The sequence below is a fragment of the Elephas maximus genome, chromosome 12, assembly GCF_024166365.1.
Source record: "Elephas maximus indicus isolate mEleMax1 chromosome 12, mEleMax1 primary haplotype, whole genome shotgun sequence".
NCBI lineage: Eukaryota > Metazoa > Chordata > Mammalia > Proboscidea > Elephantidae > Elephas > Elephas maximus.
This window is the reverse complement of record NC_064830.1, coordinates 67,879,606-67,905,574: the sequence shown is the minus strand read 5'-3', so window position 1 is coordinate 67,905,574 and position 25,969 is coordinate 67,879,606. Positions and strand designations below refer to the sequence as shown.

Here is a 25,969-nt window from a genome sequence, read left to right as displayed (position 1 = left end):
CTTGGGGATGGCACAGGACCTGGCAGCATTTTTTTTCCGTTGTTATGGGGTCACCCTGAGTTGAGGGCTGACTTGATGGCAGGTAACCACAGCAACCACAGAAGGTCACGAAATTTCTGTGAGCCTCAGTTTCCTCATCTGTAAAATGGACCCTCTAAGATGAACTACCTGGAAAGGCTGTTGTGAAGACTGGGTGAGCTAACACTTGTAAATCTCTTGGTACCATGCTGGCACCACAAAATGGCAGTCATTAGTATCATCGCTTTCTGGTTCTAGAATTCCGTATTCCATAGAAAAAATGAGGGCCAGGTTATTTATTTTTTGGTACACAATGATAATAAAAATGAAAAATAATAGGTTGGTTTTTGACTGCTTAGTCTGTTTAGGCACTATTCCTATGACTTGACAAATGTTATCTTTTTAGATCCTCACATCAACCCTGCAAGGGAAGTATTGTTATGGTACCCACTCTACAGATGAAAAATAAAGGGAGGCAGTATGGAGTGGCTTAGCTAAGGATGCACGGATTTGTGAGAGACAGAACCTGAGTTTGCAACCTGTAGCTCTCAGTGCTAAACCCATACTCTTAACCATTGCCCTGAGCCCCCTCTGGTTTGTTAGTTGTATTTCTGGGACTCATGTTGACACCCAGGTCTCTCGACTCTTGATCCGGTTGAGGTGCCCCAAACACCAAAGCTGTGAATAGACATATCAGCCAGCCAATCAGTGAAAACAAATGGAGCAGCGGCTTCATGATTTATGGAGACTCAAGAGCCAAGCAAGACATGGGCATCCCCAGGATGCTAACAGTTAGTGGGAGACTTCAGCTCAGCATGCATTCATGGAGTGTGCTGTGTGCCAGGCATTATACAGCCTTCAGCACGGATTATGCCTGAACCTGGAGAAAACGAAAATCCTCACAACTGGACCCACAACATCATGATAAATGGGGAAAAAATTGCAGTTATCAACTATTTCACTCTACTTGGGTCAACCGTTTATGTCCATGGAAGCAGTCATTAAGAAATCAGACAGTGTATTGCATTGGGCAAATCTGCAGCAAAAGACTCCCTTAAAGTTTTTAAAAAGCAAACATGTCCTTTGATGACTAAGGTGTGCCTGACCCAAACCATGGTCTTTTCAGTCACCTCATATACATGTGAAGGCTAGACAATGAAAAAGAGAAGCCAGAAGAATTGGTGCACTCGAACTGTGGTCTGGGTGAAGAATTTTGAATATTATGGACTGCCAGAAGAAGGAACAAAGTAGTCTAAGAAATACAACCAGAGTGCTCCTTGGAAGTGAGGATGGTGACACTTTACAAGACCAATTGCTAGAGAAGGACATCCTGTTTGGTAAAGTAGAGGGTCAGTGAAAACAAGGGAAACCCTCAATGAGATGGATTGACGCAATGGCCACAACAATGGACTCGAGCTTGCCAACAACCGTGAAGACGGCGCAGGGCCTTGGTAGTGTTTCGATCTGTTACACACAAGGTTGGCGTGAGTTGGAGCCAACTTGACAGCAACTAAAACAACAAAATACTAGGCGCTCAACAAATATTGTATCCATGCATGAATGAATGATGCGTGAGTGAAAGTGAGTGAATGAAAAAATGGCAACGTATAGTTATTTCCTGGATGAGGGGAAGATAATTACAAATGGGCTCAGAGAATAGAGTGATTGGTGGGAATCACAGAAAGTTTCATCATAAGATGGATGAAAGTGGACTAAAGTGATGCGTTCACTCCATCTCAGTCAACACTTACTGAGCACAGACTGTGTGCCCAGCACTATGCTAGCTTCTATAGTGGGACTGTAAAAACAGCATGAGGGCGGCATCTGACCTCCTCTAACTTCACAAGGGGGAGGAGAATCAAGGTCAACAGCCCTAGGCTGATTCCTATGAGGCAGAGGTCAAACATGCCTTTTTTCTTCACCATCTTTACCAGTTCTGACACGCACCATCTCTCCCATAGCACTCTTTTCTAGGTTCAATAATTCATTGCAGTGGCCACACACAACTCACATACTCACAATTACAGGGTTTATTAGGGAGGTAACAGTTACAATTCATGCTCGAGAACACTCAGGATACGGTTCTTCCCTCAGGCTAGCCTCTCCTCAGCTGTGCTCACAGGCATACCTCTCTCTGGTCCTCAGTTTCTGCCCAAAGGCACTCAGCTCTCCTCTCCATGGGCTGGGAAGCCCACCGCACCAACTCCTGCTGCCGGGTCTTTCGTGCTGATCCTTCCTTGCTTGGTGATGGCGGTGGGCTCTCCCTCTCTGCTCTGGAATTGGCTGTTTTAAGGCAAAACTGACCAATCTCCTTGAATTACCATATCACACAGTCCTACCCACTCACCTGGGTGAGAGTTATAAGACCATGGCTAGAAAGGCCACACAAAAGTAATCAGGAATCAATCACACCACAGGGACGAAAAATAAATCAATTTAACAACATGTATTGAGCATCCAAGGAGCCCTGGTAACGCCACAGTTAAGCACAAGGCTGCTAACTGAAAGGTTGGCGGTTCGAACCCACCCACTTGCTCTGTGGGAGCAAGACCTGGCAGTGTGCTTCCATAAAGATTACAGCCTAGAAAACCTTTGGAGCAGTTCTACTCTGTCACATGGGGTCTCAGTGAGTTGGAATCATCTCGATGGCACCCAACAAGAACAACAACATGGGGCATCCAGCTGTGCCCTGTGCTGGGTAATAGTATGGAACAAGACAAACACTGTTCCAGACCTCCTGAGATCACAGACCAGTGGAAATGTGATTAAGGAGAAAGCACAAAAGTGAATGTGTTTTCCACTGTCCTGAGCTAATGCATGCATGTGTTTAACTCTTGATACAAGACAAAATGGTGGCTGGTGGCTTATTATTTCTAATCCTTCTTGTTTTTCTCCTTCCCCCCCTCCCCTCCCCCTCCCCTCCCCTCCCCTCCCCCTCCCCTCCCCTCCCCTCCTCTGTCCTCTAGTTTCAGAGACCTCATGACTATTCCCCACCTTTTCGATTTGGCACGGTACCTAACGGAAGTACAGAGAGAAACATTCGGAATAACTACCCCTACATGCATCAGTACATGACCAAGTTTAATCAGAAGGGAGTGGAGGATGCCTTGGTCAGCTTGAAAACAGGGTAAGGACGGTGGTTCCTTTCTCTCCACAGGCCCGCCAGCCCATAAACCTTGCAGAAAACAACTCTCTGCGTGCCTTGATGCTTATCTGTGCCCACTGTTGTGCTTGGGGCGAGGGAGACTGCGGTCAGGATGGACCCCAGTTGAGGGCTGTTGTGGTTAATCTGATGAGCATCACAGGCTTCCTTCTGAGTTGTGTTAAGAAGAAGCAAATCCAGGAAACTCTGAAATGCAGAGAACCAGAGGGGTTTCTTAAACTGATAAAGAAGTTGCTCTAACTCCATAGGCTATCTTAGCAAAACAGAAAGATCTAAGAAGGTGGAGAGTTTATTTAAAGTGGTAAAAATAAAGCCGTCTAGATTTGTATCAGATGGTAGGTAGGAATTTTTTGGGGGGTGTCTAGCTAAACCAGGCTTACTGATAACAGCATATTTGACAACTCATAATACAATATTGATAAAAGAGAAAATGTGGAGAGAGAAGCAATGAGACCTCAAATGACCTGTCTCAAGGAACTACTAACATTCTCGTCTGTCAGCATCACTGAGCATAGCATATACTAACAACTGAAGCTGCCAAGGCAGGAGAGTGTGTGGTTAAGAGTTTAGACCTTAAAGACAAAATAAGCCCCCCATCCCATTATTTGCTGTATGACCTTGAACAGTTATTTAATGAGTCTAAGCTTCAAACATAAAATAGGACTAATAATAGGACATAATTCATAGGGTTTTATGAGGAAAAAGAAAAATTTTGATGAAAAGCATTTTGGACAGTGCCTGGCACACAGAAAAGACCTAATTGTTACTGTTGTTATTTGTTGTAAAAGTTAAATTCTCTTCTGTGGACTCTTCAAAAAGTCAGGGATGTGTGAAATGCATTTTTGAAAGGGTTCCATTAAAAATGATTTCGTTTGAAATAAAGGAGTTGTTTAACAAGGACAGTTTTGCTTATCCAGAAAATTAACTTACGTGGAACATCTCAGTCATTAGGGATTTCTGAGGAGTGGAACGTGAAGACGGTGCATTCTTCTCAATGCTGCATAAATTGCCTCTTGCACCTGGGCTGTTCTGCAGCCCTTTGGGAAGGGCACGTTGCTTGCTTTGTGTCTGGTCGGGGAGAGGGAGGCCCCCTCTAAGCCATCAAACCCAACCTCTGCATAATTCCCAGGGTCTCCGGCTGCCAGCATTTGTCATTTCAGTCTCTGGTTTGGGATCTCTTTGGTATCTCAGCAGGGGCCCACAGGCATTTATTTAGGAGTTGAGCCCAGACTTAACCAAAACTTATTTACAAATTGTTCATTCTGGCCTGGAATGATTTTTTTGTTTTTTTAACTCTCTGTTGAAGTGTAACAAATGTAGACAAAATGTACCAATATTAAGTATACCGTCTGATGACTTTGCACAAACCGAATGCTGAGATCAACCTACAGGATCAGTTAACGAGCCCCAAGTACCCTGCTCAGCTCTCTTCCAGCCACTGTTTTCTACCAGCCATTCTGACTTCTAAAGCCATAGACTGGTTTTGCCTGTTGTTTTAACATTATATAAATAAAATTATACCATATGTTTTCTTTTTTATTTCTTTTTATCAGTGTGGTGTGTATATATGCACACACACACACACACACACAAGGAGCCCTGGTTGCACAGTGGTTAAGAGCTCGGCTGCTAACCAGTAAATCAGTGGTTCGAAACTACCAGCTGCTCCACAGGAGAAAGGTGTGGCAGTCTGCTTCTGTAAAGATTACAGCCTTGGAAACTTATGGGGCAGTTTTACTCTGTCCTATAGGGTTGCTTTGAGTTGGAATTGACTCAATGGCAACCTGTTTGGTTTGGTTATGTATATGTGTTTAGTTATATATATTCCCCGTGTAGTGCAAACAGTTAGGCACACAACATACTAGCTGAACAGTTGGTGGTTCGAACCCACTCAGAGTCACCTTGAAGACACGCCTGGCGATCGGCATCCAAAAGGTCACAGCCTTGAAAACCCCTATGAAGCAGTTCTACTCTGCATGCATGGGGTCACCATGAGTCAGAATTGACTCAATGGCAACTAACAGCAATGGCAACAGATATATATACATATATATACCTGTGCTATCTTGACTATGCTAAGGCATTTAACTGTGTGGATTATAACAAATTATGGATAACATTGTGAAGAAAGGGAATTCCAGAATACTTAATTGTGCTCGTAAGGAACCTGTACATAGACCAAGAGGCAGTCGTTCAAACAGAACTGCATGGTTTAAAATTAGGAAAGGTGTAAATCAGGGTTGTATCCTTTCATCATACTTATTAAATCTGTATGCTGAGCAAAAATTCCTATATGAAGAAGAACTCAGCATAAGGATTGGAGGAACACTAATTAACAACCTGTAATATGCAGATGACACAACCTTGCTTGCTGAAAATGAAGAGGACTCGAAGCATTTACTGACGAAGATCAAAGACCACAGCCTTCAGTATGAATTACATCTCAAAATAAAGGAAACAAAAATCCTCACAACTGGACCAATAAGCAACATCATAATAAATGGAGAAAATATTGAAATTGTCAAGGATTTTGTTTTACTTGGATCCACAATCGATACCCGTAGAAGCAGCAGTCAAGAAATCAAATGATATATTATATTGTGCATATCTGCTGCAAGAGATCTCTTTAAAGTATTGAAAAGCAAAGATGTCACTTCAAGGACTAAGATGTACCTGAACCAAGTGATGGTATTTTCAATTGCCTCATACTCATGTGAAAGCAGGACAATGAATAAGGAAGACCAAAGAAGAATTGATGCCTTTCAATTATGGTGTTGGGGAACAATATTGAATATACCATGGACTGCCAGAAGAGCAAACAAATGTGTCTTGGAAGAAGTACAGCAGGAACGTCCCTTGAAAGCAAGGATGGCAAGAGTTCATCTCACTTACTTTGGACATGTTATCAGGAAGGACCAGTCCCTGGAGAAGGACATGGGTTTGTTTTTTTTAATGTGTATGTGTTCAATTTTAGTAGAGACCAGATCAGACCCATTTTGATGGCTTTGTAGCTCAGCGATGGGTATGGTTTTTTGTCATTGTTGTTATTGTTTTTTCTCACTGTAGCCTCTTAGTCAACACGTACCATTGCCTTGGACAGGCCATGAGCACAAGCGTGGATGGCAATGGTTAGAAATTTAAGTAAGTGAGTGTCAGAACCTCACCTGCAGCCTGGCTGACCTCCTCTTCACTCATCTGTCACCCAGAGCACAAAGTGGGTTGTTGTCCTTCTTTTTCAAACTTTTTTTTTATAACACAAACAAAAAGGAGTGTGGAAATAGAAACCACCCTGGCCGTGAATTATTTTCTGAAACCCCCATAATAATTACAACATCCATATTAGCAGGCTTGGACAGATGTTGGGTGTTCTCTATGCTCAGTCCCCCATGTGAGTGATGCTTTGTGCTGTTACCTTAGACTCAAAACTGAAGGGGTATGAGTCCTTAGTTTTAAGAAAGAACTCCACATTCCCTTAGTGATGAGGGTTAGTGGTGCTCCTCCCTGGAGATTTAATTTCAGTAGGGTAAATATTGGCCTGGTTGGCACAAATGGCTAAGCAATCAGCTGCTAAGCAAAAGGTTAGAGGTTGGAGCTCACACACAGGTGCTTTGGAAGAAAGCCTTGCAATCTACTTCCCAAAAATCAGCCATTGAAAAGCCAGTGGAGCGCAATTCTACTCTGACACACGTGGGGTCACCATGAGTCGACCAGACAGCAACTGGTTTGATTTGGTTTGGAGGAAGACACCTGCATGTTTAGCAGCCTCCTTGGTTAATTATTAAAATTACAGTAATTAAATTAATTTTCAAATAGATAACACATTTACATGATTCAAAAATCAGGAAATGTATGAAAAGGTAAACAGCAGAGTCTCCCTTCTACCCTGTTCCTCATCTGCCTAGCACCCCCCATAGCAACTACATTTCCTAGGTCCTGTATATCCTTTGGAGACCCTGGTGGCATAGTGGTTAAGTGCTATGGCTGCTAACCACAGGGTTGGCAGTTCAAATCCACCAGGTGCTCTTGGAAACCCTATGGGGTAGTTCTACTCTGTCCTATAGGGTCGCTATGAGTTAGAATTGACTCAACAGGAACAGGCTTGGTTTGGTTGGTTTTTGGTATCTCCTTTATGTATTTGTCAATACATAAAGAGCCACAGTGTTATTTTTTACAGATTTATAGTCTTTCATTGTGTGGATGTACGCAGATGTATTTAGCCAGTCCCCTAATGATGGGTATTTAGGTTGTTTCCAATCTTTTGATATTGTAAACAGTATATAATGAATATCCTTGTATGCATGCCACATTCAGTGTAGAATAAATTTATTGCAATACTGTGTCAAAAACTATACACAATTGCAATTTTGACAGATACTGGCAAATTTCTCTGCAAAGGATATTCCCACTTATCCCATCAATGTATGAGAGTACCTGTCTAAGTCATCTAGTGCTGCTGTAACAGAAATACCACAAGTGGATGGCTTTAACAAAGAGAAATATATTTCTTCACAGTAACCCAGTGCCGTTGAGTAAAGTAGGCTAAAAATCCAAATTCAGGGTGTCAGCTCCAGGGGAAGACTTTCTCTGTCAGCCTTCTTATCCATCTTTCCTCAGACTAGGAGCTTCTCCACCCAGGGACCCCAGGTCCAAAGGACGCACTCTGCTCCTGGCACTGTTTTCTTGATGATATGAGGTCCCCCTGTCTCTCTGCTGGCTTCTTTTGTATTTCAAGAGATTGCCTAAAGATGCAATCCAATCTTGTAGATTGAGTCCTGCCTCACTAACACAACTGCTGTCCATCCGCCCTCATTAACATCGTAAAGGCAGGATTTACAACATATAGGAAAATCGCACAATACCGGGAATCATGGCCCAGCAAATTGATACACACGTTTTTGGAGGGACATAATTCAATCCATGACAGTGCCCATTTCCCCAAAAGGGAGCCCTGGTGGCATAATGGTTGAACACTTGGCTGGTATCCAAAAGGTTCGAAGCCACCAGCGGCTCCACCAGAGGAAAGATCTAAGGATCTGCTCCATAAAGATCACAGCCTAGAAAGCCCCATGGGGCAGGCAGTTTTGTTTGTTACATGGGGTTGCTATGAGTTGGAATCAACTCAAAGGCGCACAACAACAACATTTTCCCCAGAGCCCTTGCCACCGTAGTGTGTAATCAGTCTTCTGAAGTTTTGCTAAGATAATAGGTAAAAAATATGCTGAAGTATATTTTAATTTGCCCTTGTCTTATTATCAATGAATTCTGACCATATTTTCACATGTAATTAAGAAATCATCTGCAATTCCTCTTTTGAAAACTTGCATTAATTTTTCTGTTGGGTTGTTGATCTTTTTCTTATCAATTTACATATATGGTAATAAACCCTTTATTTGTAGTATGATTACAAATGTTTTTCCCAGTTTCTTGTTTGTCTTTTGATCTCTCTGCTTTTTTTTTCATGCAGATATTTATTATTATTATTATTGGCCAAAATATACACAACAAAACATATACCACTTCAACAATTTCTATGTGTACAATTCAATGACATTGGTTACCTTCTTCAAGTTGGGCCACCTTTCTCGACAACATTTTCCAAACTATTTCACCATCTTTAACACAAACTCACTGCTCCCCTAAGCTTCTCATCTGTCCTTTGAGTTGTTGTTGTCAACTTGATCACATGTAGATTATCCTTTAAAAGCATATAATGCTTAATGCAGACATTCTTTTCCAATTAGGCTAAGCTATTTTTATTATTATTATTATTTGGTTCAAAGATGACTTCAGGGAATAGTTTCAGTTCAAGGTTTAAAGATTTCCTCAAGGTAGCCAAAGATTAAACCCACTGCCATAGAGTTGATTCTGACTCATAGCGACCCTATAGGACAGAGTAGAACTGCCCCATAGAGTTTCCAAGGAGCGCCTGGTGGATTCGAACCACCAACCTTTTGGTTAGTAGGTGTAGCACTTAACCACTACGCCACCAGGGTTTGCTCAGCCAAGATTAGACAGGCCTATAAAACAAACAATAACACACATAGTTCAACTACGTATAAGACCCTAAGTGGGTACACCAGCCCAGAAGGCGAGGACAAAAAGCAAAAAGGGACAGGAAGGCTGCTGGACCAGCGGAAATGGGGAACCCATGGAAGAAGGCCTGGCGATCTGCTTTCATAAAGATTACAGCTAAGAAAACCCTATGGAGCAGTTCTACTCTGTCACATGATATCACCATGAGTCAAAATCGACTTGACAACAACGGGTACTGTTTAAAGAATAATAATAATAATAATGTCAACCCCTCATGCACCCACCACCCAGCTTTAAAAACAGTCGTTCCCCTCTTTCACCATATACAGCATGTTTACATGGCTCCATCCCTTTGGAATGTAGAGGCGGGTGCACCACCTGCTCCTGAGTTGTTAAACTTCAGGAGGCCTTGACTTAAAATGCCAACAGCCTGGAGCTCAGCGGCTGGGGCAGCCCCTCTACCCATAACTCTCAGGCAGCTCTCATTGCCTCAGGGATATCTGCAGCTTAGCAAAGCCAGACACACCAGGGGCAGTGAAATAGTGAGGCTTCTATATGAATGATGTATCCTTGGAGGGCCTTAAACACAAGAGGGTGCATCTTGGCATGGCCTTGGATTATGGCTGAGTGAGAGTCCTGGCCGAGTCAAAGTCCAGGCTCTATCCTTAGGACAAGGCTCTACCTTGGAAAAATCATGTTGCCCCTCTGAGCTTCAGTTTCCCCATTCAAAAAAGGAAAGGGCTGGATTCTTTGATCTCTAAAGTAGCTCTGGAATTCTATTATTTGTATTACATTTATTTAGTACCTTCCAAAATACAAACTCCTGACAAACCACAATATTAACGATTCTTAGTTTTGCAGAAAGGGTTAGAATAATCCTCCAAAACCAGGTGTCTCCAAACCTGACCAATGAACCAACTAAATCACACAGTTACTTGCCAAAATGTAGGTTCCTGAGCCCAACACAGGACCTTCTTGCTAGTAGCGGGAATGTGTGAATCTGCATTTTAACAAACATTCCTCCCCCAACCCAGGTTAATTCTGATGCGTGCTGAACTTCGAGAACTTCTAAAGGAGCTCCATAAACACATTTTGTTGAGTCTTCTACTGCAAGACAATGTGTAAAGAATAAACCAACAAAAAACCCACTGCCATCGAGTCAATTCCAACTCATAGCGACCCTATAGGACAGAGCAGAACTGCTCCATAGAGTTTCCGAGGAGTGCCTGGCGGATTTGAACTGCCGACCTCTTGGTTAGCAGCCATAGCACTTAACCAATCAAATGCCTATTTCTGAATCCGTAAATGCTTAAAGAAGAGCATGGGCAGGAAGAAACTTGAAACTAAGTTGTAAAGCTCTATTGTTCATTGAAATCTATTGTAAATGAAGATAATACCAATTACCAGTTGCGGTCAAGTAGACTCCAACTCGTGACAACCCCATGTGTACCAGAGTAGGGCTGTGCTCCATAGGGTTTTCAATGGCTGACTTTTCAGAAGTAGATCGCTAGGCCTTTCTTCTGAGGTACCTCTGGGTGGATTCAAACCTCCAACCTTTTGGTTAGCAGCTGAGGGAGTTAATGGTTTGCACCAGGTAGGGATTCAAATGAAGATAAAGCCTCCCAAAAATCATCAGGTCAGTGAATGAGAAAATAAGATTTGATGTGCAAACAGGGACAGAGATAGGGCTTTTCTGTTGTGATATGCAGGGCTCTCCTGGACCCAAGTGGAGGAGTGATTAATGAGCCCAGGATTCTGGACCAATGATTCTCAAAGCCTAGCCTGGAAGGCCACCTGCTACTAAGAATGTGCTAGCAGTAGGGCTGCTAATAAGAATGTGGATTTCTGCGCCTAGAAGATGAGGCCTGGGTCTCCACCAGGGCTTCAAACCAGTTCATTCCTGTTTGAACACCTGTTGAGAATTTGCATTTCCACCCCAGATATACTGAATCAGAATCTACATTTTAACAAGATTCCCCAGGTGACGCTTATGTATAATAAATTCTGAGATCCACTGCTCTGGTAGTGGTTCTCAGAACTGGTCCCTAACCAGCAGCATTGGCATCACCTGAGAGCTTGTTAGAAATGCAGCTCTCAGTAGGGTTCCAGCTAGAACTAACTGGTTCAAAGCCCCGGTCTCCACATGGTCTAACAAGCTCCCCAGGTGATTGCAATGACCACATTTTCAGACCTCTGCTCTAGAAGTGGGAACCGAAGCTGGAATGAGTGGAGGGGGACTTAGGTTCACAAATGCTCAGTCATCAGAAGCTGATGCTCTCCAGGCAGTTTTGGCAAGTGGGCAAAACTCATTGCATAGCATTTATGCCAGATTTAAATTCAACAACCAGCGTCCGAGGACTCCAAAGAGTCTAATATTGCAAAACACAATGGGATAGTTTGTGTTTTTTATTTAATTGATTCTCATGTACAATTATGTGAATATAAAATTCTGATAAAGTTCCAGTTTCCTTTAAAAGCATCAATCTTTAGCCCTCAGGCCCTGGGTCCCCTATGTAATCTCATTCCCAACCCAGTAATATTGGGGAACTGACAGGCTTCTTTCTGGCTTCCATTTTATATGGAATATTGGAAAGAATTGGAGGGGAGGACTGTCTTTTGACCAGTAAGCACTTGTCTGCAAGGTTGAAGTTGCCCTTAATGATGTGTCTGTAAGAATTAAAAGAAGGAGATGGTCACACTCACTTGCAAGTATCAGAAAAGTCTTCATAGAAAAGGTGACCATCGAACCCAGATTCTCAAAGCCTGTGGGATTCACAAATCCCCATATTTATTAGCCATTCGCCATCCTACTAATTCAGGAGGGCAAGGTGGTTCAGTGGTAGAACTCTCACATTCCATGCAGGAGACCCGAGTTCGATTCCTGGCCAAGGCACCTCACACGCACCTACCACATGTCATTGGTGGCTTTCGTATTGCTATGATGCTGAACAGATTTCAGCAGAGCTTCCAGACTAAGATGGACTTAGGAAGAAAGGCCTGGGAATCTACTTCTGAAAATCAGCCAGTGAAAACCCTGTGGATCACAATGGTCCAGTCCACAATCCACCATGGAGATGGTGCAGGACTGGGCCATGTTTCATTCCGTTGTGCATGGGGTCGCCATGAGTCAAGGTCAACTTGACAGTAGCTAACAACGACTGTGTGTGTGTGTACAAAGTGCAGTATTTTAGAGCCCAGGTGGTGCCGGGGTTAAGAGTTCAGCTGCTATCCAAAAGGTCGGCAGTTCGAATCCAGCAGCCACTCCTTGGAAACCCTATGGGGTAGTTCTGCTCAGTCGCTATGCATTGGAATTGACTTGATGGCAATGGGTTTGGTTTTATGTATATATATACACACACACATAATATTTATTATTCGTTATTAGTAGTTTATGGCCTGAGAGTTGATAAGATTGCAGCATCCTCATTTCAGTCCACAAAAGAAACTGGTCCAGGGATATTGGAATACCAAGGCAAAGGTGGACCAGGAAGGTGTAAAGATCTTTCTTCATTAAAGTTTGATTACTCTGCAGAGCAAGTACCTTCAAGGATGCCATCTGAGCAGGTTTTATTTGCTTTCTTACATTTTAAGCAGAATCAAACTCTAGTGGTTCGTTTTCAGCTGCTGAGTTTGAAAGCAGGCTTAGACGTCGGGGTCAGCAAACTGTTCCTCTAAACGGGATGCTGTCACCCTCAGAGGAAATGAGATCAACAATGACCTGTTTTCTGAGATCCACCCCCATACTGCAAATAACGCTTAAAAATAATTGCTACTACATCGTAGCGTTAGGATTTTTTTCCTTAATAACAACTCAAGAAAGCACAAACCAAAACCAACCAAACCCACTGCTGTCAAGTCGTTTCCGACTCATAGCAACCCTACAGGATGGAGTAGAACTGTCCCATAGAGTTTCCAAGGAGCACCTGGTGGATTCGAACTGCCGACCTCTTGGGTAGCAGCTGTAGCACTTAACCACTACACCACCAGGGTTCCCAAGAAAGCACAGACATCTTTATTTTTGTAGCTGCAGTTTTTCTTGTTATGACTTTTAAAACAATGTTAAAGGATTTTTAAGCCTACCCATTAAAAGGAGTATTGACAGTAGCAAAAGATAGGGAGAAAAGTTGAATAAAGTGCCATCCTAATTTTGTAAACCCAGACAGGGAGAGAGAGCAAGAGGAAAAGAGAGACGGAGAGAAGGCTAAAAGGAAATATACCATAAAGTTGTCAGGGATATTGCTAAGTCATTGGCATTATGTTCTTCTTTATACCTTTTTATATTTAACGAATTTTTCTGCAACCAATGTACTACTGATATTAATCAGAAAAAAAAAGTTTCTTACAAACATAATTCATTTCTTCCTTCATGTGTTTGTTCACTTAAAAACAAAACCTGTTGCCGTTGAGTTGATTCTGATTCATGGCGACCTAAAGGACAGAGTAGATGGGGACCATAGTCTTGGGGAACATCTAGGTTAATTGGCATAACATAGTTTATAAAGAAAATGTTCTACATCCGCTTTGGTGAGTAGCGTCTGGGGCCTTAAAAGCCTGTGTGCAGTCATCTAAGATACATCTATTGGTCCCATTCCACCCAGAGTAAAGGAGAATGAAGAAAACCAAAGACACAGAGAAAATATTAGCCCCGAGGACTAAAGCACTACGTGAACCAGATTCTCCACCAGCCTGAGACCAGAAGAGCCAGATGGTGCCTGGCTACCACCAACGACTGTCCTGACAGGGATCACAACAGAGTCTTGGACAGCGCAGGAGAAAAATGTAGAACAGAATTCAAATTCACGCAAAAAGACCAGATTTACTGGTCTGACAGAGACTGGAGAAAGTCCCAAAACTATGACCCCCTGATGCTGTGCTAACCCAGAACTGAAACCATTCCTGAAGCCCAATTTTCAGACAAAAATTAGACCAGCCTATAAAACAAAAAATAACACACGTGAGGAACATGCTTCTTAGTTCAATCGAATATACAAGATCAAATGGGCAGCTCCTGTGCTAAAGCAGAACGAGAAGGCAGGAAGAGACAGGAGCTGGATGAATGGACACAGGGAACCCAGGGTGGAAAGCGGGAGCGTGCTGGTACATTGTGGGGATTGCAACCAATGTCATAAAGCAATATGCGTGTAAATTTTTGAATGAGAAATTAGCTGTAAACATTCGCCTAAAACACAATAAAAAATAATGATAATAGTAAAGGACAGAGTAGAACTGCCACATAGAGTTTCCAAGGCTGTAAATCTTTATTGAAGCAAACTGCCACAGCTTTCTCCCACGGAGTGGCTGGTGGGTTTGAACCGTTGACCTTTCGGTTAGCAGCTGAGAACTTAACCACTGTGCAACCAGGGCTCCTCCTTTGTCCATTTTTATACATTTTACACAGCTTTATTCTGTGAATGCTCAAATCTGTGTTTTGCTTTTCTTAGTTAAATTTCTACAGTTTTGTTAGGCAGTTTTCATGTTTAATGCCTGCCTGGCGTTTTAATTAATTTAACCTTTTTCTGCTCTGTGTTTTCATGTATTAACACTTGACTGGCATGGAGGAACACTACAAAAATTATTACTAAAAAAAAAAGCTTTGCTGAGACTGTTACCATATCAGTTTATTGAGTGCTATCCTGCATTCTCTCCCTGACTTCTGTGCCATGAACAGTGTTGTTTTTCAGCAATCTGAGGTGTGCTTTTATCTTGCAGAAGACTCAATTCTTGTGACTGCCCGTAGCTTCCTTTTTCCTTGGGCTGCTGTGTAATTTGGAGCTGAATCTGTGACCCTCCTTCAGCCGTTGCAGTGAGCTTATGGTTTGATTATCTGTTTAGTGACTTTCCCTAAGGCCTTAGCTAGCCTTCCACCTCTGAATTCACTGAACTCCATGGCTTTATCCATGTTTGAACCTTACCTTACTGCATTTTGTGCGAGCTTTTTGGATTGGTCTGGAAACTAAGCCAGCAATTTCTAACTAAGCAATAGTATTTATTGGGAGCTTACCTATGTGCCAAGTAGTGTTCTGAACATTTTGCTTCTGTTATCTTCCGTAAACCTCATAACAACCCTAGGAAGGGAGCCCTGGTGGTGCAGTTGTTAAAGTGCTCAGCTGCCAGTCAAAAGGTCAGCCATTCCCACCAGCTGCTCTACTGGAAAAAGATGTGGCAGTCTGCTTCCATAAAGATTACAGCCTTGGAAACCCTGTGGGGCAGTTCTGCTCTGTCCTATAGTGTCGCTGTGAGTCAAGATTAACTTGATGGAAGCAGGTTTGGTCTGGGTTTTTTTTAATAACACTATGAGACAGTGGGTATCATGATTGCCATTTACAATTGAGGAGACAGGTGTGGAGAGGTTTAGCAGCTTATGTGGGATGAGTTTTGTTGCAGAGCCCATACTCTGAGTCACAACGTGAATAAAATAATAAACACATCCGTTCCTGCAACACGGGACAATTAGGCTCTTTCTGCCTGCCCACTGTTACGTAAAACCCGGCAACAGTTTTGTTCATGCTTTAAAGGAGTCCCTGGGTGGTGCAAATGGTTAACATGCTCGGCTGCTAACCCAAAGGTTAGAGATTCGAGTTCACCCAGAGATACCTCAGAAGGAAGTCTTGGTGATCTGCTTCCCAAAAATCAGCCATTGAAAACATCACGGAGCCCAGTTCTACTCTGACACACATGGGTGGGTGGTCGTGAGTCAGAATCGACTCAGCGGCCACTGGTGATGGCAGTTGAACTTTGAAATATCTCCTTTTGCTTTGAAAGCTTTAATAATGCTTAAAGGTGGGGGCTATTTCTCTTTGCATTGATATGGGGAATAGAAATGAACTCACAGGAAAAATACATGTGTTCCTGATATTGGGAACTAAGCCACAAAAAGCCTGTGGTGAAGAAATTCCTCCTGGAGAGAATTAGGAAAGGGGCACTCACTGAAAGATTCCATATCCTTAGGGACCACCTCTTCTTATTGATCGTGGGGCTCAAAACTTCAGATACAGGGTCTCGTTAATCCTGATTCAACGCTGCCAGGCAGGGGTTCTCTTCATTTCACAGAGGAGGAGACTGAAGCTCAGGAAGATGAAGCAACTCGTTCAAAGTTTACCTTTGGTGAGTGGCAGAGTCAGCATTTGAACCCAGAGCTTCATCTCCTTCTGCCAGGATGTGCTGTTTGCTTGTCTGAGAAGTGAATGATTCTGGGAATGACTCTTGATTTCTTACAAGGTAGCAGGACTAGGAGTCCCTGGGTGGTACAAACAGTTAACATGCCCAGCCACTGACCAAAATGGAGGTTCGAGTCTTCCCCAAGGCACCTCAGAAGAAAGGCCTGGCAATCTACTTCTGGCAAATGAGCTGCTGCGAACCCTGTGGAGCACAGCTCTACTCTGACACACATGGGGTTGCCGTAAGTCAGAGCTGACTGCACGGGAATGGCTGATGTTTTGTTTTGTGTTGTTTTTGAGCTTAGCAGGAAATAGACAAAGCTTGTGTGCCCCATTGCCTGCGCTTGGCCTTGTTCTCTCTTTCCTTTTCTCTCTCTGTCTGCCTCTTTCTGCTCTCTGGGTTTCTCTCTCTTCCTGTAAGCCTTTGCTCTCACTTTTTGTCCCTCTCTGTCTCTGTCTCTCTCTACTCTCTCTTTTGTCTTTCTTAGCCTCTTGCTATATCTCCATCTCTCTTTCCTTCTGTCTCTTTCCTTCACTCTTGCTGTCCTTCTTTCTCTCTTTGGCTCTCACTCTCTTCCTGTTTTACTAGGTATCTGCTTCCATCTCTCTCTCCCTTCTTATGTCCCTCTCTCCTTCCTTTTCCTCCTTCTTTGCCTCTCTGTCTCTGTCTTAAGAAAATTGCTCGGAATTTTCACAGTTCAATAATAAATATGAACCATCAGTCTTATTTACCCAACTCACAGTGAATATAACTGGCAGAACAAATCAGCACAAACTAAACTGACAACAGCTAAAAGCACGCACGGTGAATGTGTTATTGACTAAAAATCTATAGACGGCTCAAATCTTCTTGGTAAAATTTGGGTCACTGCACAGTTTTTACCAGGAGAATTGGCCTTGGTGGAAATAATGACTAGAAAAGAAAACCCAAAATAGCAAAAGCTATAAATTAGTAAAATTTACTGTGGTCCAAAAACTGACTGATGAATTAAATCTTTACAAATTTAAAGACCAAAGAATTGATCCCAGTGAAAATAGTTTTTAAAACAATTAGAAACAATTTAACCATGGTGTACAAGACATGGTAACCCTGGTGGCATAGTGGTTAAGAGCTATAGCTGCTAACCAAAAGGTCTGCAGTTCGAATCCACCACCTGCTCCTTAGAAACTCTATGGGGCAGTTATACTCTGTCCTGTGGGGTTGCTATGAGTCGGAATCGACTTGACAGCAATGGGTTTGGTTTGGTGGGTTATGCAAGACATGGGGCCCTGGTGGCGTAGTGGTTAAACATTTGGCTGCTAACCAAAAGGTCGGCAGTTCGAATCCTCCAGGTGATTATTGGAAATGCTGTGAGGCGATGGCAGTTCTACTCTGTGCTATAGGGTCACTATGAGTTGGAATCAACTCAACTGCAGTGGGTTTGGTTTGGTTGGGTTTATACAAGACATAGACCTAGAAATTGGCTTAATGGAGTTTTCTCTGAAAATACACCCTCAGGGAAAATTCATCAATGTCTGTATAATTCTTATTTAAAAGTTTGTATTCATCCTTTTTTTTTTCATCCTAAAAACCCATTGCCATCGAGTCGATTCTGGCTCATAGAGACCCTATAGGACAGAGTAGAACTGCCCTATAGAGTTTCCAAGGCAGTAATCTTTACAGAAGCAGCCTGTCACATCTTTCCCCCATGGTGGGCATGGTGAGTTTGAACCACCGACCTTTCAGTTAGCAGCTGAGTGCTTTCACCACTATGCCACCAGGGCTGCTATTCATATTGTATTCATATTCAGACTTGAAACGTTCTCGGGGCTCAAATAGCTGGGCCAAGTAACTTCCTGGGTACATGTGAGACTCCTTTGGAATCAACGTTTCCCTATTGGGCCACTTTCCTAAACCCAGCAGAACTTCTAGACTCAGACAGACTAGGAAGAAGGGCCTGGTGATCTACTTCCACAAATCAACCCATGAAAACCCTATGGATCACAATGGTTTGATCCATAACTGATCTTTAGGATGCCACAGGACTGGCAAGCACTTTGTTCTGTCGTACAGAACGCCACGAGTTGGGGGCCGACTCAATGGAGCTCTCCGAAACAACTATGCTGGTGGTAGATACAGTCTCTGTGCATGGTCCCACCTCTATGGCCACGAATGCTCTTCCCCACCAGCAGTCCTGTGCACACGCCTCATCACCACCTCCACTATTGTTTCTTTGTACAACAACATCATCGCAGCCACAATTCCCTGAATTTGCCCTGCATACTGAAGTTTACAATACACCCTTGCTTCTGTTTTGATCCATCCAGCAGCCAGTTTTGTGAGATGGGTACTCTTCTCCTCATCTTACAGAAGAGGAAACTGAAGGTCAGAGAGGCCCCATGATCAGGCCTCATATGTGGAGCTAGCAGAGGGGGACCTGGGTCATGAGCCCTACTCCACATTTGCCCAAACATGCTGGCTGGCCTGAATTGCTGATGGGTTTCTCTGCCTAGCAAGGCTTTGATGTGAACTAAAAAATACATTCAGTTATCATCAAAGGGCTGTTTAATTTGCAGTAACACTTTAGACTAGACCTCGAAAACACGCACACTCACAGATAGCCTCTCTCGCTGGTTTCATTAATTCACCAGAACAAGTCAGTGTCTTGTTAAAGGCTTCTTGAATGTTAATGAATGAATAATTAACTTTAACTATATAATTAGCCTTTAAATGTGCCGAGACCCCCAGAGAGCCTCTGAAAACATGCATAAGAAGATGATGAGCTATAAAACTTCTGATTAGGAAGTGTCAGGCAGCTGGACAAGTCCCCGCCCCCTGACTCTGGGGTACAGGGGGATCAGATTTGCTGACTAGCAGACTTTGGCTGGATGTGGACGGTCACTGTCTCCATGCGGGCACAAGAGAGACCCTCTGAAGTGGCAGAGTCTCATCTACACACTCAGAAAGCTGTAGCAGCTCTTCGAAGCTGTCAGAGCTCTGGCAGGAAGCTTCTAGGTTCAAGTAGCATGAGGTGCATGCGGTATTCCCCCTACTTCACTGCTTGGCAGGGGTGAGGTCTTCCTCTCCCTTCTCATTCTGAATTACTGTCATTCTAGTCACTTGCTTTCTTGGGGACTGCTGTGGCAGGGAGAGGGTGACAGCACCCACACAGACTACGGGGTGCCTGGCAGGTAGTGGGCATGTCATGCAGCCAGCAAGGTAGTTTGGGCTCCAGTTCTGCCCCTGTCTTCGCTTTGGGAAATCAAAGTGTTGCACCATCTGTCACAAACGCTCAGAGGAGAGACATCACCCTTCTGTAGGGAATGGAGACAGAGAAGTGATGTCAACCTCCTTGTTTCAAGTAGGGACTTTGTCCCCAGTCAGGCAACATCTCACGGTGCTCAGCCCCTGATCTTTGAGCCTCTCCCTGCCCACCTACCCAGTGGAAGAAGCACTTAGGCAGTGACACCAAGTCTGTGACTGTCTCCATTACCCAGTGCTGCTATAACAGAAATACCACAAGTGGGTGGCTTTAACAAACAGAAATGTATTTTCTCACCGTTTAGGAGATTAGAAGTCTGAATTCAGGGCACCAGCTCTACGGGAAGGCTCTCTCTGTCCGTCTGAGGGAAAATCCTTGTCTTAGCTTCTTTAGTGTTCTTTCAGCATTCCTTAGAGATCTCCAAGTGGCATTTATATTTTCCTCATCTGTGCTTGCTTCTCTGTGTCTAATCTGCCCTTTTATATCTGGAAAGTCATTAGGTCGAGGACACACCCTAAACTGATATGACCTTACATACGTAACAAAGAAACCCTTTTCCCAAGTGGGATTGCATCCACAGGCAAACCAAACCAAACCCATTGCCGTTGAGTTGATTCTGATTCGTAGCGACCCTACAGGACAGAGTAGAACTGCCTCATAAGGTTTCCATGGAGTGGCTGGTGGATTCAAACTGCCGACTTTTTGGTTAGCAGCTGAGCTCTTAACCACTGCGCCACCAGGGCTCCCTCTACAGGTATAGGTGTTAAGATTTACAGCATATATTTTGGGGGTGGGGGTGGTGGATATAATTCAGTTCATATCAGTGCCCTTTGCTGGAGCTGGGAAGACCAGGACAGAGCTGGATCCCTTGGAAAGCAGGAGAAGACAAAGCCAAGGCAAGAAACATCACTGGGCTTCCTTACCTGTGAGCCCTCTTGTTTATAGTTTGTGGGACTTTTTCATGGTTCAGCCTTTATTCTACATGTTGTTTTAAACCCAGTGCTGCCAGTTACCAAGTGCAGCCTTGTATATCACCCTCTCTCTAGCAATTGCTGATGGGATGCCTCAAGTGCCTTCGGTCCAAACTCTTTCTTACCTTCTACCTCCCACAAGAAGCTATGGCCATTTATGCCTAAATACCTCCTGAAGGAGAGAGGTAGGATGTGCTGGGGGCAAGAGAAGTTTTCTTTGGAGGTACGTAATGAAAAATTTGGCCACCTTTTGTCCCCGATTCTTTGGAAGTAATCTCTAAACCCTTAGAATTTCCCAAGGGATTGGAGTGTCTTTGCTATTCCTGGTGGCCCCTCAATCCACACCTGATAGATTATGCTCAGGAGGTGGGTGACTCAGGATAGGGTTGGCTACACCAGAAAGACCAACAATATGATTAGTGGGTTGGGGCTTTGAGGCACATGCAGTCGGCCTGACCTTTGGGGAGGGGACAGGGGCTGGAGCTTGAGTTCAGTGACATGGCCAATGGTGCAATCATCCTTCCTAAGTACTACAACCCCAGTGAAAACTCTGAACACCAAATCTCAGGTGAGCTTCTGATTGGCAAGGCTCTATGTATCCTCACATACTGATGTACTGGGAGGGTGACATGTCTTGACTCCATGGGGAGAGAACAACAGAAGCTTCACATTTGAGACCCTCTCAGACCTCACCCTATGTGTCTCTCCCTCTGGCTGGTTCTGATTCATATCCTGTTGCTATAATAATATGATAAAACTGTAAATATTGTGCTTAACTGAGTTCTGTGGATTATTCTTGTGACTTTATGGAACTTGAGGGAGTAGTGGAAACCCTGAGTTTGTAGCCAGATAGTTACAAGTGCAGGTGGCTTCGGACCCCCAAGTTTGTGGCTTGTGTCTGAGGTGGGGGCAGTCTTGTGGAGGACTGTGCCCTTAACCTGTGAAGTTTGGCCAACTCTGGGTAGTTAATGTCTGAAGTCATTTTAGGGAGTAACTCCAGACCCTTACACAGCTATGAGTCTGTTGGGAAAGAAACAGGTGACCTGACCCATTGAACTCATTGCTGTTGAGTCGGTTCTGACTCCTAGCGACCCTATAGGACAGAGTAGAACTTCCCGCATAGGGTTTCCAAGGCTGTAATCTTTATGGGAGCAGACTGCCGCATCTTTCTCCCATGGAGCAGCTTATGGGTTTGAAACGCCAGTCTTCCAGTTAACAGCCGAGCACTTATCCACTGCACCACCAGGGCTCCTTAGATGACCTGTACAACTCCCCCCCCCCATCCTTCTCTTTAATTTCAGATTCCCCTGGTCTCATCCTTGCCTCTTCTTCCTAAACATTTGACTTGATTTATAGCCATAACCCCCAAATCTGTACTTCTGAGATAATAGACAGAGCTGCCTCCATTTATTCCACAAGGATTAAGGATACCGCGCTTAATCAGAATGGTTACCTCTGTGGGCTTTGGTATTGAGCTGCCTGGAACCAAATGCTGCCTCTCACACTTACAAGCTGGGTGATCATGTTAAGCCACTTTGCCTTTCTGTGCCTCAGTGGGCATGGCAGTAGTCTGTCCATCACTGTGTTGTTGGAAGGAGTCAATGAAATGAGCAAATGCTTGGAAAGTATTCCAGACTGGATCTGGCATGTGGCATGTATTCGGTCTCTCTGTGTGCCCCTTTGCCATAAAATCTGAATTAGGTTGAACGTGTTTATGTGTTTTGAGCATTTACTATGTGCCAGACACTGCACAGGCATTTAAGTTATATAATGTTGTTTTAGTCTTGACAGCCCTCTAAGCGTACATTTTGTCATCTTCCTTTTACTGGCAGGAGACTGACTCAGAAATATAGGTTCCTTGTCCAAAGTCCCTGACTACAAATCCTCCTTCCCACTACATCAATGGGTTTTTTGTTGTTGTTATTATTGTAAAAATAGATACATAACACAACATTTGCCAATTCAACATTTTCGGCTATACAACTGAGTGATATCAATTACGTTAATCATGTTTGGCAACCACCGCCCATAATCATTGCCAAATTTCCCATCGCTCTAAGCAATTTTTTTTTCTTTCTATCAACTAAAACATTTTTTCAAATTGAAAACAGATGAAAGGTAGACCTTGTAGGGTCAGAGTAAGGAGGGGAACCCAGAGCCCTGCTCCCTCAGCCCACCACTTGTTCCCCACCGAATGCCTGAGCAGTGCTATCCACTGTGGTAGCTACCAGCCACGGGTGACTATTTGCACTTCAATTTAAGTTAATGAAATTTTTAAAAAATTAAAAGTTCACCTCCTCAGTTACACTAACCACGTTTCAAGTGCTCAACAGCCATATTGGACAATGTAGGTAGTATATAGATTGTAGCTAGTCCAACAGACAGTATGACTGTTGAGCACTTAAAATGTGGTTAGTGCAACTGACGGAGTGAAGCCATATTAGACAGTGTTGATAGAGAGCCCACCACCTGTCTGTCAGTTAGTCCTATGTGGTGGCTTAGGTGTTGCTGTGGTGCTGGAAGCTATGCCACCAGTATTTCAAATATCAGCAGGGTCACCCAGGAGGACAGTTCTCAGCAGAGCTTCCAGACTGAGACAGACTAGGAAGAATGACCTGGTGATCTACTGCTAAAAAAAACTGGCCAGTGAAAACCTTATGCATAGCAGTGGGACATTGTTTGATACAGTGCTGGAAGATGAGCCTCCCCGCAGGTTGGAAACCACTCTAAATACAACTGGGGAAGAGCTGCCTCCTCAAAGTAGAGTCGACCTTAATAACATGGATGGAGTAAAGTTTTCAGAACCTTTATTTGCTGACGTGGCAAGACTCAAAATGAGAAGAAACAGCTGCAAACATCCATTAATTAGTGGAACATGGAATGTATGAATATGAATCTAGAAGAATTGGAAGTCATCAAAAATGTAATGGAACATATAGAGATTGATATCCTAGGCACTAGTGAGCTGAAATGGACTGGTATTGGCCATTTTGAATCAATCAATCATATGGTCAACTATGCCGGGAATGACAGATTGAAGAGGAATGGCATGACATTCATTGTCAAAAAGAACATTTCAGGATCTATCCGGTGATAGGATAATATCCAAATGCCTACAAGGAAGACCGGTTAATACCATTATTATTCAAATTTACACACCAACCACTAATGCCAAAGGTGAGGAAATTGAAGATTTTTACCAAATTTTGAAATTGATCAAACATGCAATCAAAATGCATTGGTAATTACTGGTGATTGGAATACGAACGTTGGAAACAAAGAAGAAAGATCAATATTTGGAAAATATGGCCTTGGTGATAGAAAACATTCTGAAGATTGCATGATAGAATTTTGTAAGACCAATGACTTGTTCATTGCAAATACCTTCTTTCAGTGACATAAATGGAGACCCCGAGGCCAAAGGACATGCTTTGCTCCCGGTGCTTCTTTCTTGGTGGTATGAGGTCCCCAACTCTCTGCTTGCTTCCCTTTTCTTTTATCTCTTGAGAGATAAAAGGTAATACAGACCACACCCCAGGGAAACTCCCTTTACATTGGATCAGGGCTGTGACCTGGTAAGGGTGTTACAATCCCACCCTAGCCTCTCTAACATAAAATTACAATCACAAAATGGAGGACAAGCACGGAATACTGGGAATCATGGCCTAACCAAGTGGATACACACATTTTTGGGGGGACGTGATTCAATCCATGACAGCGACTTTATGTGTGGACCTTGCCAGATAGAATATACAGGAATCAAATCAACTACATCTGTGGAAAGAGATGGTGGAAAAGCTCAAAATCATCAGTCAGAACAAGGTGAAGGGCCAACTGTGGAACAGACCATCAAATTGCTCATACACAAGTTCAAGTTGAAGCTGAAGAAAATAAAACAAGTCCACAGAGCCAAAGTATGACCTTGAGTATATCCTACCTAAATTGAGACCATCTCAAGAATAGATATGACATGTTGAAATCTGATGACCGAAGACCAGACAACTTGTGGGATTGCATCAAGAACATCATACATGAAGAAAACAAAAGTCATTAAAAAGACAGAAAAGACCAAAATAGATGTCAGAAGAGACTCTGTTGAACATAGAGTAGCTAAAACAAACGGAAGAAATGATGAAGTAAAATTGCTGAACAGAAGATTTCAAAGGATGGCTCAAGAAGACAAAGTAAAGTATTATAATAAAATGCGCAAAGACCTCGACGTAGAAAACCAAAACGGAAGAACATGCTTGGCATTTCTCAAGCTGAAAGAACTGAAGAAAAATTTCAAGCCTCAAGTTGCAATATTGAAGGAGTTTATGGGCAAAATATTGAACGACACAGGAAGCATCAAAAGAAGAAGGGAATACACAGAATCACTGTACCAAGAAGAATTGGTCAACATTAAGCAATGTCAGGAGGTAGCATATGACCAAGAACTGATGGTACTGAAGGAAGAAGTTCAAGCTGGTGAAATACAAGGTTCCAGGAATTGACAGAATACCAATTGAGGTGTTTCAACAGGCAGATGTGATGCTGGAAGCACTAACTCGTCTACGTCAAGAAATTTGGAAGACAGTTACCTGACCAACCGATTGGAAGAGATCCATATACGTGCCCATTAGAAAGAAAAGTGTTCCAACAGAATGTGGAAATTATTAAACAATATCATTAATATCACACATAAGTAAAATTTTGCTGAAAATAATTCAAAATCAGTTGCAGCAGTACATTGACAGGGAACTGTCAGAAATTCAAAAGCCAGACTCAGAAGAGGACTTTGGAACAAGGGATATCATTGCTGATGTCAGATGGATCTTGGCTGAAAGCAGACAATACCAGAAAGATGTTTACCTGTGTTTTACTGACCATGCAACTTAGGGATAACATTGTGAAGAATGGTAATTCCAAAACACTTAATTATACTCATGTGGAACCTGTACGCAGATCAAGGGGCAGTTGTTCAAACAGAACCAGGGGATACTGTGTGGTTTAAAGTCAGGAAAGGTGTGCATCAGGGCTGTATCATTTTACCATACTTATTTAATCTGTATGCTGAGCAAATAATCTGAGAAGGTGGACTATATGAAGAAGAGTGCAGATCAGGATTGGAAGAAGACTCGTTAACAACCTGTAATATGCAGATGATACAACCTTGCTTCCTGAAAGCGAAGAGGACTTGAAGTACTTACTGATGAAGATCAAAGACTACAGCCTTCAGGATGGATTACAACTCAACATAAAGAAAACAAAACCCCTCACAACTGGACCAGTAAGCAACATCATGATAAACAGGAAAAATATTGAAGTTGTCAAGGGTTTCATTTTACTTGGATCCACAGTCAACACCCATGGAGGCAGCAATCAAGAAATCAAACACTGCATTGC

The 25,969-nt window shown here is 43.1% G+C and overlaps 1 protein-coding gene across 1 annotated transcript in view; it reads left to right on the top strand.

Annotated features, from left to right (window-relative positions):
• The window catches only part of GRIN2A (glutamate ionotropic receptor NMDA type subunit 2A), a 488,385-nt gene that overhangs the window by 413,373 nt on the left and 49,043 nt on the right, over positions 1-25,969 (top strand). Inside the window, exon 9 of the mRNA XM_049904373.1 lies at positions 2,985-3,145. Coding sequence (XP_049760330.1) covers positions 2,985-3,145 — 161 coding nt within the window. The remainder of the gene's footprint in view (positions 1-2,984; positions 3,146-25,969) is intronic.